General features: G+C 38.6%; 2 protein-coding genes across 2 annotated transcripts in view; both read right to left on the bottom strand.

Annotated features, from left to right (window-relative positions):
- Window positions 1–1558: 1558 nt before the first annotated feature.
- LOC138059694 (uncharacterized) lies at window positions 1559–3609 on the bottom strand. Its single transcript, XM_068905304.1, has one exon. It carries the CDS (start codon window positions 2826–2828, stop codon window positions 1896–1898), a length of 933 nt encoding a protein of 310 aa, XP_068761405.1. The 5' UTR covers window positions 2829–3609; the 3' UTR covers window positions 1559–1895.
- A 9229-nt stretch (window positions 3610–12838) lies between these two features.
- LOC138059372 (kinesin-like protein KIF19) overlaps window positions 12839–15750 on the bottom strand; it is a 40415-nt gene continuing 37503 nt past the window's right edge. The window contains exon 21 of the mRNA XM_068904964.1: window positions 12839–13776. Coding sequence (XP_068761065.1) covers window positions 13511–13776 — 266 coding nt within the window. The 3' untranslated portion in view covers window positions 12839–13510. The remainder of the gene's footprint in view (window positions 13777–15750) is intronic.

The raw sequence follows: 15750 nt of genomic DNA on the forward strand, positions 1-15750 counted from the left end.
GCGTTATCTATGATAAATCATTGCCTCCGGTCCGGTGAACACTTAAGGTGCCTTCGATTAACCTTATTCCGGAATAAGAAAACGTGGAGTGTTGATTTAAAACAGTATGTTTGACGTTTTGAAGCAAAAAGGATAATAAAGATATGCTTAAAATAGCATTTTAGCAGGTGTTTGACAATTTAATTTTAATGTGAATCTCCGTAAAAACGAAGGATTTTTAACTTCTATTCCATGTATTCCTATCCCGGAATACCGAGACGGTCAATCGAACGCACCATCCAATGATCCAAACGGGATGTTCAAAAGTGGCATGTAGGATTTTCACATTACTAAAACTTTTTTTTAAATTAAACTAATTCACAAGTTAGCTATTTGTGGTTTCAAAATAACCTGGTCCCGAATGTGATGTCACCTGTTCCAACCACGTTGAGATGGAACGTGGGTGGAGCCAGCTCTTTCCGACTTTTTTTTGTTAAACCGCAAGCAAAACTTTGTTTTGTCTAACTAGTACACGAAGTCTGCCTTTGCATCAAACACTCTCTCTCTCTCTCTGATGTATGAATTGCTTTATTCGTTAAATGAATTCGTTAAACTACATTTGCTCCATCGTAATGGGAGTGGGAAGAAAGGGGGCGTTCACAGGGAATGAACACAGCAACACTGTGTTTGAAAGGTCGAATAATAACTAAAAGAAAATAACGTGATAAGGCGATCACAATTATCAATCCATCCCACTCGTTCTGTGATATTCATCTTTCAGAGCCTCTTAGCTCCTAATCATTTGCACATTAATAGCGGGTTAGCCGTTTTATTGAAGAAAACAAAGCCTCCAAAAACCATTGGACGTGCAATCATGTGAAAAAGGAGTTACGATACCTGCTTTTTCAACAGAAATTCAATAATAATACGCGTAACTTGTGTGACTTTTTTCATAGGGAAAACATAACTTCAAGACAGTACGTATGATTTCGCAACACTCACGGTTAATTCTTTGCTTAGACATCCAATTCTTGAATAAATTTGTTTTAACATGCTGAATAAAGATGCTTCATAGTGATGGAAAGTAAACACTATATACAATATATGACCCACCTTGAAAACCTACGCAGTACGTTTTAAGCCATCATGAATTTGTCATAACCTTGATAACTACTAAATTAGAAGCGAGGGTAGAGAGTGATCTTTCATAATTTAGGACTGATTGGAATTTGACTCAGAAAGACTACCTTGACACAGAAAGTAGAAATTTAAGAAAAGACCTTTTCTGAAATAACCGAATTAATTCTTGAAACGAGTTTCATCAATCCATTTATGTTATGCCACTTCTAACTCACTCTGAATAGTCTCACAGGGAAAGACCTATTCAAAGTTCTATTTATATCGTTCAGGTCTTAACGTTATTTGCATTTTTTTAATCATCGACAACGTTTAAGCCAAATTTCTCGAGCTCCCAGGGTTAGAAAAAAATAGCGCCAGGAGCAAATTTGAGCGTACATAAAAGATTTAAAAGCATCGTTCCCTGGTTTCTTCAGAGAGGAAAAAGTCACTTTTAAAACACTTTCAAATCCATTGCTGTTTTCCTTTATTATTTTTGAGTTATTTTTGACAAAGAGATTACTGGTCACAAAATTAATCACACTTTAAAAATGTTACAAAGTTCTACCCATATAATTAAAGTTCAATGAGCTTTCCGCTTCGTGCATAGGAAATATTCACCTCTTTGCGCAAAACATAGTTAGAATCTCTATTCTATGTCTGGTCTGAAGATAGCCGGAACCTTTCAATGCTATGCGCGTTTAGGATACATAAATAAAAGCTTATTTTCTGTCTTTTAGACTTTGTCGAATTTTATGTAATTTCAGTATAATCCACTCAATGTGATAACTATAATAAATCTAGTACTGAGCCAAGGATCCTGGACTAAGGAAAGCCATGGCGAACGGCGGTAGCCCAGATTGATCGTGATCAAATGTAAAATTGAAGTAGGCTTGATCTGAACAAGTTGTCGGAGTGAAAATATATTGTGATGGCGATATAGGTGCCAGATAAAGACTTTCGTCATAGGAATGTTCATGAGCGCTTCTGTCTTCGATATAAAGTTCAGGTACATACAAGTCTTTGATATCGATATTTTGTGTGAGTTCCTCTCCGGTCATAAAATCATCAAATATTGCCTCCTCAGATGATAACGAGGGTGCTCCGACTGACTCTGAGCACGGTGACAGAACTTCCGTAGGAACCTCTGGCTGTACTACAAATTCACTCCAACCTTCGAAATAAGTCTCGAAAGTGGCTGGATTGTAAGGGTCTTCAGAGTCTTCAGCCCTGGGGAGAAATGTACCAGGATACAAGGGATACATGCAAGTTTCCGTCACATCCTTAACAAACGGCTCTTGCCAAAACGAAGGAGGGAGATTTCTGTCTCTCAGTGAGGGGTTTTCACAGCTGCCAACAAATGCATTTTTCTCGGATTTCTTGGAATTTCCTTCTTGTCTTGAGGAATTTCGGGACACGCCGTTCTTGATACCGGAAAGGCCATTATTTTTGTGTTTGAAAACGTCTTTAGGCTTCTTCAAGATCATTTCGCTCGGTTTCCGCTTCCCGAAATTGCGCAATTGCTTCTGCAGGTATCTTCGATGATTAATGTTCCTTTTAAAGTTGGCTGGCTTTTCCAGAGCGTTCTTGACATTTCCTGAAGCCAAGTTCATGAATGTAAGAAGTGAACTTCCAGCTGTTACTTGCTCTTCCTTTCGGATTTCACCGGCGGAGAAATTGCCCAAGAGTCGATCGTTTAATTTCGACTTTGCGGCCATCTCAGAGTCTATCATTTATCGCTAAAAAATAAAGCACCAAGGAACTTAAAGGAAGCGAGTAAAGCAGCGAACGATGATGATCGAATACAACTTCGTAAAGATTGGAGAGAGTTTCCTCTTGTGTATCTCTGTGTATGATCAACAGTGATGGCTGTCACATTCAAGTTTTAGTGTTGCACGCTATTTATACGTTTTGAAGCCACTATTTACAAACAGGCGCAGTATCGGTGTGTTAGACATTTGTAAATTAAGGCTCGATTAATTGATCGGCAGGTGCACTCCTTAAATATGCAAAAAATGGTCGTTTACCGCAAAGAAAGCCAGCGTGTGATTGGCTCTCGGTTTCGTCAATTTTCACAAAGCCATGTTTCATGTATTATCATGCTAATCGCACCAAATTTTCCCCAGCGTCACTCTGTTTGCACACCCTTCATAAATGCACCCCTTAAAGGCTAAGCGAATGTATAAAAAACCACTAAACGCTGAAGTTGAGAAAAAAAAATGCGCTTGTCTAAACGAAACCACGCCATACATGATTTCAAACAAATCTTGAAATACTTGTTAGATCTGATTTTTCCTACAAAATGAATGGCTTTTTTCAAATTATTTGCCTTTTGCTATGGATCCGAAGCCACGTCTTGTCGAGTTGCTAATTAAAGACATCTAAACTGATCATTTGTAAAAAATGAGCAACGCACGCGGACTCATTTAGAATAACAATGATCAATTTTCATCATGTGCCTGGTTCTTAAAACCTCTCCTTACGATCAACGAAAATTTTTACTTTTATAAACAAGACTTCCCCTTTTTAAATTCTCATATTCGCCTTGGTAAATAGCGTAACAAATATGTTGTTACACAAATATGACATATTTGAGCATCCAGAGCAATATCTTTATTGACAGAATGAGCAATTCATTTGACTCGTGCCCTTAACGACCAGTGACGCGTGTTGCGTAAGTTAAAAGGCGTCGATTTTTCATCGGTTTTTATTTCACAACACTAAGAATCGTAGCTGGGGAAGAACTCAGAGAAAAAGAATGTATCTCATTGCAACTATTGTCGGGTTTAAAAAGCTAAATTGAAAAATGTCTTTGTTCAACCTTTTGTAAACGCATGTGTTAGCTTCTCCTAAGAGGCGGTGAGACCTAATCTTGCCTTTTTGTATTCCCTTCCAAAAAGCCCTATTTCTTTCGGGATAAAGATTAAATTTACTGTACTTGCACGATTCCTCCAAGACAGACCACTTTGGTGTTCAGAAAAAAAACCACGTCACTCGCTTTAAATGAAAATTTGTCAGGTAAGCAAGTTTTGATAAGAGCCGGCAGTACCTAAAAATGACGCCACAACTTTCAATTGTGTTACTTCCCCTCATTGTTGCTCACGAAGATGTGAAACCAAATGAGTTGTTTTGTTTCTTTAAATTAAGTTACGAACAATACACGAAAAAATTGTGCATCCCCATTGGGAGGATATCTCCGTCATTACAAAAACTCATGTTTGTGCCCACGAAAAGTGGCCTTTTTACTTTAGAAGGAGAAGAGGAAACGAAAATTGGAATCCAAGATGCCACCACTGTAAAAAAAAAAAAAAACTTTCCTGAATAAAATTTAAGGCTGAACTACTGAGGATGTTTGTCGTTATCCAAGAGGTATTAATGAAATTTCCGTGCCAAAGGAACCCAGAGGAAGAAATGTTTGATAAGAAAAATAACGCCCCATAAAAAATAGTGGACCAGGGATATTTTGCTCTGATTTTCATTAATCAAAACTTCGATGGGGCGCTTGCTTCTTTAATACTTCCCTGCGGGAAAAATCATCAATAATCACTGAAGACGGTAGGAAGTAAAGCTTTTTCAAACCAGTGCAATGAAATTGTCGTACTGAAAGGGACAAATGAACACTGCGTTCTCTTTCTTGACGGCGAACAAGGCCGTCGGCAGTAAAGAACAATTTAATAGCTTGCACAGGTGTGAGGGTTAATATGGCAGTGTTGATGATGATGAATGGCAAATGATGGATCTCTCTCGACAGAATGTCTACTAGGTCTTCGTTGATATAAAAAAACAATCTTGAATCAGTAAAGATCCTTTAGCACTAATGATTGCGTGGAAAGGACACCTCCAAAACAACTTACACGAATTCTTGCGAGGAACTTTCGCCTGTCGTCACAGCAACTGTATCGTAAATCAGCCGGGATTGTGTTGGGGTGTGCAAAAATATTATTTAAGGCTCCATTTCATTGTATCTAGCTCACGTCCTCCAGAGCCGTTTAAATCATTGAATGTTTAGAGTTAAGATCACAGAATAATTATCTTGTAGATAAGATAAAATATCATTTTCTCTTTACTAATTTTTTTCTCTTTTTTTATTTCAAGTATCCGAGGTAGTTTAAAGGAGACAAAGTCCAGAGGCGTTTTTTTCCTCCCTTTAACTAAATGTATGGCAGAAAAATTCACGATGATTCTATGAAGCTGAAATGCGTGATATCGTCTTATATTTTCTCTTGTTTCGACAGTAAATGTCAAAAATCTTCTCTAAGGGTTGGTATCTTTCAAATATGAGTGATATCGAATTCCCAATTGAAAGAAATAAAACTGATTCGTGTTTGACAGAATCACATTTTCCAATTAAGAATCTATCCCTACTTTCCTGGTATCTACTAAAAAAGTACCCATTAAAAATAGATTGGGCTTCCTTCAATAAAATTGTACTGACAACAAACAAAGAATGGCAGAATGGGTTTTTGGCAGGCATCTTTTAAAATCATTTCTCTTCAAACATTATGAAACCTCTCATTTAATGGCTACGCTTATTTTAGCCAATTCAATCAATGGATTAAACGTACAATGTAAAATGTAACGCTGAAATGTGTCGATTAATTTTTAACTGAACTCGGCTAATTACATGTCTTTTCTCGATGGTATAAATACATTCTTACTTAGGTGGGAAAAACTCGATAACCGAAACGAAGGATGAGAAATACTCAATAAATATTCCGATTTAAGGAGATAAAAAGAGCACGCAACAAAATCATTGTTACCTAGTGTCGAATAAAAAGAAAAAAACGAAGGAAAAAAGTATTGACCGTTGATGCTTGTGAGAGTTGTTTTCGTCAAAACTGTCGGTTTTTTTCGATAGCGCTGCTTTGATTTTCGGCAAAAACTACTGCAGGTGTGCTCCGATCGCCTCGTGGTTTCACAGCCACTTGCAACCCCTCGGGTAAGATTAAATTCGAGAAACCTACTAGCATTGAAATAGCTTAAATCCTCATCTGCTATCCATAATACACGGTGGAGCTGTGTCAAGTCATTAACACTAGGTGAGGGTTTTTTCTCGCATCCTTCGGTCCGCCTAGTACTCGTGCTCTGAAGCCAACAGAGAACAAAGCGACCTTAAACACACCCCTTTGTCATGTAAAAGCTTTTCCGAACAAAAGACCCATTCAGAAAATTCTTATTCATTGTTTAACTGAGTTTCCATTGTAGGACAGTTTAGCTTCACATAAAGACTATGCCTTTATGATAGATCAGTTCTAAATGCCATTGGGCAGATAAGTAATTGGAATCGATACTCGCTTGGACATGCAATGTCAAAGCACCTCTTAACTCGCTCAGTATGAGGCCATTCATTTTATGACAAATGTATGAGGCTTTTTTAAAAGGAGTCTCCTACACACATTGCATCGATTATCCCTTCTATACTTTGGCTATAACACAATTTGAACATCGGAGACACATGGTGGGAAAAGTCTCCAGCAGGATTCCCACTGTTCAAGCTTATAAACACCACACATAGGTTCAAATTGCCTTTTAATTATCACCAAAAGGTTTATTAATATGATCCTTCAATTTGTATTTCCAACTGAATAGAGGGAAATAAAGCTGAAAATAACACAACTTTAGCTCAAGGTTTTCCTTCGTATAGCCACGTCTATCGCCGCGAGGGAGAAAAACATGTTCGACACCTCCTACTGAAAGGACAATAGTATGCATAATATAAATTTAAAGTGAACAAGGGGAAATTCACTGTTCTTTTGTGCAAAATACGAATGAAAAGCTTCGAATGATCTGCATTAGTTGAGTATTGTTACCTAGGCAAAAGGAAAACTGATCGCCGAAGAATTTCACCGACATGATTTGCTTCACTATGACTGCAGAGATAGCGGATAAAACCTATAAACCCACAAGATATATATGTGCGAAAGGCGGCTGTGGTATGATCATAAACTGAATCAAATAACAATAAAAATACAGTGTATATGCGATTAAACTGTACTTCGTGAGAGAGATAAATGCAATAGCGATTAGGTCCTCCAATTTTATACAACATAAGAGCAAAAGTTAACAGCAAACTGTATTTAAATTTCGCTCACAATTTTACCATTTTAAACAAATACATCGCGTTCGATCTATACCAGGCATTGAAATAGAGTTTCAATAATATTAAGAGCCTAAATTACGGTGACTTTATTCGTAAAAGATAATAAAACAATACCTAAGAAACGATACAATTCTTTTTGCTTAAAGAGCGGTTTTATCTTCAGAGAGTGAAGACCATGTAGTTTCTATGCATAGTGCCATTTAAACCCTTGAAGCGAATTGAATTCAATAAGAAACGAAGAAACTTAAAAGCCTGGCAGTCATGCGGCAATTATCACTCAAAGCCCAATTCCAAGATTTCAGATCGAACCTTAGTTTCTAAAAAGACGTTTGAAAAACGAAGCATATCCGCTTATTCTGTTGAACGCTGGTCTTTCTAAAATGTTTGCAAGAGAAGCAAAAAATAAATAAAATAAAAATTTCAAAATTTTATGCCTTAGAAAGCGTTTTTTCAAAGTTGTGGCAGTGGAAATTGGAACAGCGAAAAGTTGGTCTGAAAGTTCGGTTAGTAAAAATCGACCCGTTTCGAAAGAGTATCATTACAGTCGGGATAACTAGAAGACTAAAGTCCTTTTTTTTACTGTTCTCTTTCACAAAATGCATTTTCAAGTAAACGTGAAACTTTTCATTAATAAGGTGAAATTCACTTTCACCGCCGACCGGTTAACTATTTGGGACACAAAGAAAGCGACACAATGTTTGAAAAGATTCTAGAGAAGAAGTTAGCGCGTAATGGTGGTTACCACTCGGATCACAACTTCTGTCAAAAATTGTTGTTGTAAAACCCATTAATTTAGGTTTAACTAAAGCTGGAAGCATAGTAAATGCTACATTGCTGTTATTTAGTCAGATGACAAAGACAGCACAAAGAATTAAAAACACAACTGGTACCTTTTGCCAGTATGACAAAGACAACACAGGGAACAAGAACACAACCGGTACCCACAGCCAGAGAACCCGAAATAAAGACTCCGGAACATGCACAAAAATCACTGGATTTCTTCGATTCCAGAGTGGTTTCGGACCGTACTACACTAGTTTTGTTACAAGCCAGATCGAAACGGATGAGGTAGTTTTGTTAGAACCATTTGCAAACATGTAATATCTTGACACGGTAGTTTCAACCTAACACGTACGCTGGACTGAAATGCTGGAACAACTGGCGTCAATTGATTTTGTACACAGTTTAATTCACTTGGATGTTTAGTTACCCCACAAAAAATTGTGCACAGTATTGATTATCTTATTGTCGGATCAATAAGTTAGAATTTATAGTTCATAGAAGAAAACTGTGGATGTATCAAAACAAAAGTTTAACTGACTGAAGTTCTTAGACAGCTAACCGTGCGACGTCCTAGGCTAATCATTGGTATAGATACAACAATGTTTGCATTGAAATGAACTATGCCTCACAGTAAAAGAAAGTTCAGTTTAACAAAAGGAATCATTTTCGTAATTTTGGCAGCAAAAGCGGAGCCATGAGTGTAAAACTGAAATAAATAAGAACACCAAGGCAACAGCTGATGAAAATTGCGTATATACACGGATTTTATATTTCCACATACGTGATGTCCTCAAAAGTTCAACCATCCGTTTTGACTGCTTGTAGAAAACTTCCCTTGCAGCCCGAATCATCTTTATTATATTCTACCAAGATTTCACTCACGCCGCTGACTTTAATTCAGACTGCCAAAGCAAAACACGCACATTTATCTGAAAACAAGCACAATTACTTTTCTCCAGGATTTCTAACATTGCATGGAGTGGACGAGGGGCGATGCAATCATTACAAATGGTTCATCTTCCGTCCAAGAAAAGCCAACTTTCCACGATAATTTCAGAAAACCCATGCGGCGAGGATGAAATGCAATAAGGGGCACAAAAAACTAGGTCTTTACTATTGCTGTTTAATGAGCATTTATTTCAACTTGTTTCCTTACGAGAAAAAATCTCCGAGAAAAATAAAACCGTGACTATTGAATCGACTTACGTTCGGCCCGTAGAAAGAGCAAAATTGACAAATTGGTAATTCTTCTTTAGCTTGTTACTTTGTCCGCTAAGGTGCGTAATTTATGTATCTAAATATGTAGAAAACTCTAGGAATAGGAGAACGATTTTTTATGGGCCGGCTTTCGACACTAGACTTTCCCGTCTTCATAAAACATATTACCGCACAAGGCTACGAGTCATATTTATGTACAGAAAAAAACAGATCATTTCATTGTCATCGATCCCTCAAAATGCTCGGACGGTAAGAAAAAAATTGAGGGCTTTTGAAAATTCTCTGCAACAGCATTACGTTGCCTAGGAGTGCATTGTTAAAATGGCATACATGGACTGGAAACTCTTTGCTTTGTCTCAAAGCCTTCAGTAGGACAACGATAACAAAATATCTCTTTTGTACAAAATTCGATGAAAACTTCTCTAATGTCATCACATTTCAGTTTTTCTATGATAATTTTTAAATGCCATTTTATACCTTATTTTTGAGTATTTGGTCACGAGTAAAAGCAGTCTACTTAACTACTTGCTGGCCAGGTCTTTGTCTCATCTTATCATGCAACAGAATTACCAATACAACGCTTGTAGTTTGTAAACTTTGTCGATAAATTTATCGAAGACCTTAAAAGAACAGAGTGCTCCAAGAGAAAAGTCGCAGAATGCTCTCACGCTTTTTCACCAGCACTTGGCTTAGCTTCAGCAGACTTCGTCAGTTCAGGACTACAATCGTTCAGAAATTATAGTTTGTTCGACTGGGTCCTTTTAAACCGCCCTTGTTACTTTCTTCTGAAAACCGAAACGTGATTTGCTTTTTGGAGGATAACAAGGCCTACTGACGGGCGAAATTATATTTTTCGTAAAAAGGTGAGGTACATCGAAGACCAACGCCATAAAAGGCTTTCCTGAGGTCCGCTCTTTACGAAACACGATCGACACGTATTGCTTTTTAGCGAAATAAAATATTTCGCAGATTGAGAGGATCGATTTTAGATGAATACTTTTAGGATCATGATCTGCATTGGTTTTGTAAAATTAAAAAAAGGTTATTCATTAGATATTCATAACACATCACAGATCAAAAGCAATCCTATTACGCAAGTCATATACGGGGTAGAATCACTGTACTTTTCGGCGTCAAGATCATTTTGTCACATGTAACAGTGATAAATTTCACTTTTCAAGAGGCTTAACTAAGCTCTTGGTAAACGCCTTAATTAAGGATCCCCCATTCAATGGGATTTGATTCCCATCAATTTTGTCTGCAGACTCGGGTCTTTTTGTACAAATAATTAAATTAACAGGTGTCCATAGGTTAAAATTTTGAACACGGGTATACAATGCGCTTGTAAACCCATATTCCAAGTATTCGATCAGTTCTTATTCCGAATGTACACAATGAAAACCTGTTAATAAGACAGCAAAAGCCCCGACGATTGCCTTTAACTTCTAACGCAATATGCCCCGAAATAGAACTCTAGAAATACAAGACTTGTCGTTCACCTTTTTCAGAAGCACATAGAACACTTGCATCTTCACTGACAATCCAACCCTCAAAAACGCTTGCTTTCTCCATGACAGGTGTTCGAAAAAAAAAGAGAGGTCATTTATCTCTAATTCAGTCTGCTATCAACTGTGCGACCTTCCGATCTAGATCCTTCATTCCAGTGCGTGAAAACTTAACGGGAATTCAACTACTGAATCTTACGTACGCCGTCTCAGAAGCGACACTAGGTAATACTGGACCACGAACTTGTCTCCTCGTAAACCTGACAAGATCTTTAGAAATATGCTGCTGCTCATGATGATGATGAGTGGCTGACCGAAAGACATTTTTCCTTGGCAAACGTTTATCGCCTTAGTGACTAGCAAACTCATCTGCTGAGTGGTGCTTCGCTAAAAAATTTGTACGCAAGGTGCATAGCAACTCACCTCCTTAACGAGAAATTTGACGACTAGTTCTTACTGTTGTGGGGTACAGTCCTTGATTTAAGGTTGAAATAAATTTAAAAGATGCTGAAGCTGAAGTGGTCAACTTGGATAAGAAATATACGAATGTTTCTATCCAATGATAAGATGGCTTACCTTAACCGCATTTTTTCAGCCATTAGGGAAGGAGTGCATCTCTGAAATTAAGTTTTCATTTCACGACTAGCTTCATTTATTCTCACGCTATTCAAAATATTCTCTTTAACTTCCCCTTTTTAAGTGAGCCGGTCTGAGTGACGATAGTAACGAATCAGTTCAACGTTTAAATAAAAAAGTTCGATTGAGCAATTTTGAAGTTGAAGCGCAAGTTCTGAAAATTAGCCTGGAGTAAACACTGGGATAACACGGTTAAAAATATTGCTGAGTTAAGGGGGCTCAGCAGACTCAAAATCGCCCCAAAGAGGCAATTAAGGGAAATATATTTGCCCCTGGAAAGGACTGAATTGGTTCATTGTGCGAGACCGACTGAGGATCAGGGTGCTTCCTCGTTGGCGCAGGATCGGTGTGCAAAAACTTCACTAGCAACGGGAGCATGAACAAGTAACTTACACTGATACATTACGTTGTCGGTAATTACTACCAAAAGGCGCGCTATGATCAGGACGCACTGAGTTTACGAGTATTTTTCGTTCTTACGCTAGCGTCGCTAGTGAAGAAATGTCATAAGAACTCGAAGAAGAGTCACAATTTTTATTTACGAGTCTAGGCGTTCTAGCGCTTTACGGCGCTAACTGGGCACACACTTTGGCCAGACCCCAGCATGCTCTGCTCTTATCGAACAGAGTTTAGGACTGAGGATTATGAGAGGTGTCCCACAGTTTATCGTCCTCAGTATCCGTTCCCAAAAGACTTTAAAGTATAAACATTTTCAGATGTATTTATGAAGGCAGCACTTTCTCCTCATTATTTTACGACCCCAAGTGTTGGTCCTGATTGGTCCGGTGGGACTCGAACCCACTACCTCCCGTACGCTAGCCCAATGCTCAATCGACTCAGCCAATCGGTCGGCTTTAAAAGGACCTATTTTAGGATCTCAGCCATATATCATATTTGTGCGATGAAGTTAGAGCGTCCCGAAAAGTGTAAAAGCACGTTCAGAGGACTTTGATTGGGCGCTGGGATGTAGGATTGTCACTTGATTGTTAAAAAAATGTCTTCCTTTCAGGATGTCCCAACATCACCGAAAAAAATTCCTTATTAGGACGGCACTCAATCGGACGATTGATCGGCATGGGTTTAAACCATTTCATATTTTTGGATCATCTATACAATATGAACTTACAAACAGAGGCTCCGACACCAAGAGGATTGAAGGGAAACTAACGTTGGTGAAAAATGCTCACAGCACCTCAAAAGTCATCACTTCAATATCGATGCTTAGCTATGAAGAAAAGGATTCGCCCCTTGGTTGGCTTATCTGGGAAATTGTACCCTGAATGTTCAGTTGTCTTGGTGACGAAGGTTGCCTTTGGTCCCTGGACAACATCTCTTAATTCATGAAATGTTGAGAAGGTAACCAGCTGGTTACCACTGTGAAGAACGATCGAGAAAGGCTTCATAATCAACGAAAACTAAACTGAACTGAATGCTCCAAAAAACGTTATCCCGATTAAACGGAAGGACGTAAAAAAACAACAACAATACTCAACAACGCAAATTTCGACGTAAGAGTGAGTTGAGGTCATTTAATGATGATGATACAAACGTATGGCATTTCTTTTTACAAGTAGAAAACTGATAGTTTGATTCTCTCTACGTTTTTCTTGAATTGCATAGACCCCTTGCAGACATTATTTAAACTATACACTTAACACTGTTGAGAAAATCCATTTTGTCTGAGGAAATATCGTTTCTAAAACGAATTTCCCTACTTGTTTACAGTCTTCCAGCGCATCTTATTTGAAATCGTTTGTGAAGGTCGCAAGGTTGTGGGAAAAAAGTTCTTTCAACATTTCGTTCCATTTAAATATCAGTCAATAAATAATCGGCTTTTAAAAAGACTACAGACGAGTACAGTTAGGACATCTTCTGACACTATCCGTCTTTCAAACGAACTTTGACCGATTGCCAAGTCAGCTAAATTATAAATAGAGGAAAACCTGGTTAAAAAATCCTATCTCCTAGATAGGCTAAGTCACTTTGCGGTTTGAATTTCTACAGAGGAAAACAAATTCTTTGCTCCGCCTAAAAAACTCGGTTTTTCAGCAGAAAAAGTATTAATGAGTTCAACTCAGTTACTTTCCTAAGTTCTCGCATGTCATATTGTCTGGTTTTGTTACACGACATTCGCGAAAAAACATTTAAACATTCACGATATTTAACCAGGTCATTAGCTTCTGCGCACGCCAACAGTCTGTTTCGTGGGACGCACAGCCACGCCACTCACTGAAAGTTCGTCCACAGACTTGGTGTCACCAGTCCTAGGCGGGTTTTTCCTCGGTTTTAGTCGAGGAGTTGACCGGGTGGAATCGGAGCCCTTAATCTCAGCTGGTCCGCGGTATCGCTTTTGAATAGTGTGTCCCTTGCCGTAATTTACTCCATACTGATGGACAGTCGAGGGAGGGGTTATGTTTGTCCGAAAGGTTTGAATTTCACCTGAAAATTAAGAAAACTACTATTTCCATGTCTTCAATGTAAAATTAAGTGGTAACTCATAGTTCAAAAGATCAAGTTTTTCCCACAGTGGCCGCATTTACTGTGCCTTTCAGTAACATGCGAACTCTTAAATTCAAAGGTCAACCGACAAATGCGTTTTTCGCTAACGTCAATCAAACGTTCGGCGGCTCCTCCCAGCTTCCGACTATGTTGACTGAACTGGGCTCAACGATGTGATTCGATTACTGCGCGTTCGACAGTAGTCGGAAGCTCGGAGGAGCCGCCGAACATTTGATTGACGGTAGCGAAAAACCCATTTGTTGGCTGACCTTTGAATTAAAGAGTCCGCATGTTATTGAAACGTGCAGCAAGCCGCCAAAATTTACGCGAGAACATCTCAAACTAGCATGAAACGATTCACACTGGAGCAATGACTGGGAACAGTGTAGGAATGCTAGAATTTTTGATAAACGAAGAGAAGAAGATGGGAAGAGAAAATTCTTTCGCTTTTGGCCATACTCCAAGTCGCTCGACATGGAAAGTGCGTCCACATTTTCAGAATGATTCTGATGAGAAAGGTGTGGATATTTGGAGATGAAATTGAAAATTCATCGTCATGTGCTCTCGTCCTACACATGACCCCAAATTTGATCATTTCACGTAGTTGTCAAGACGAGAACGGCAAAGAAATGTATCAAAATGTGAATCGCACGTGCGGGGCGTGCAAAGCTATATTGTTTTTGCTCATTAAACGTTTTTCTATGTGGCGTCCTCGCAGCCGTCATCGTCGTCGTTGCAGAAGGGTCCCTATTGTTGGTTTTCACTCACGTGATCAACAGCCATGTTTTTCAACGAAAACAAAAGAAAACGTTTGAATAATAATAGACCTCTTTAGCTTGTACGTCTTGTTTTCCCATTTAAGACCACGTGATGTTCTCAAGGGAATTTTCCTTTTGGTTTTTCATACGTTATGCGTACATATTCACGTGCATAGGACGACATTTGAAAGAAAGTTTTCCCTAGAGTAACATCACGTGGTCTGAAATGGGAAAACAAAATGTACAAGCTAAAGAGGTCTATAGAGTTAAATTCCCGGAGGATTTCGGGATCCAACATGGCGGCCGTGAGGTCATGTGAAAACCGAGAATTAGCAACTTTTGTTTGTCCAGCAGCAACTGTACATCACATCAAAGTTCACTGTGTCTCTAGAGATTGGTTGCAAACCACCTACTGGATATGAAACTGCAATTCGGAAATAGTAGCTGGCTTGGTGAACCAGTGTCGGTGCACTGGTGACAGCGGTCGCTTTGCATCAATGCGTGCAGAGATAATTTTCTTGACTCGGCGTATTTATCGGCTATCTTTTGTGGGCAGTCAAAGCGTTCTCCCCCCTCCAACTATTATTGAAATTGATCCGTCATGATGTTTAGTGTTTTTTGACGCAAACGTGTTCATAATCAAAAGTAAATTGGCGCACGACATATACGGGATATCAGGGTGTCTTGAAAACAAAGACCTTAAGACCCTAAGAACCCGAAAACTCTAAAAGGAAGAAAGTAACCCAAAACCCTCAATTTGGCTAACCCTAGGCCCAAAACCTAACTTTCATTTAGGCCTCGGGTTAACCAACACTGAGGGTTTTGGGTTACGTTCTTCGTTTTCGAGTTTTCGGGGTCTTAGGGTCGTCGTTTTCCAGACACCCAGAATATCATTATTACTGTAAAATTGATCCAAAAGGTCTAGATAGCAGCAACAATATAGATATTCGTATAAACATAACAACTTTCTTTAATTTTCCAGACATGTTTCGACGGTACATCCGTCATCTTCAGTGTTACATATTTTGAAATCGCCGTTGAATTTAAAGCGCGCGCGATCTTACAAACTTCGTTACATTGCGTTGTCAATATTGCGTATTAAATCAAAACAGAACAAAACAAAAATTTAAATGAGTGACGCTTAGTTCCTTACAGG

This window comes from Montipora capricornis, chromosome 8, assembly GCF_036669925.1.
Source record: "Montipora capricornis isolate CH-2021 chromosome 8, ASM3666992v2, whole genome shotgun sequence".
NCBI classification, from domain to species: domain Eukaryota; kingdom Metazoa; phylum Cnidaria; class Anthozoa; order Scleractinia; family Acroporidae; genus Montipora; species Montipora capricornis.

What these genes read in the sequence shown, in the direction of transcription:
- LOC138059694 (XM_068905304.1), bottom strand. Translation starts at nt 2,828, where the DNA reads ATGATAGACTCTGAGATGGCCGCAAAGTCGAAATTAAACGATCGACTC.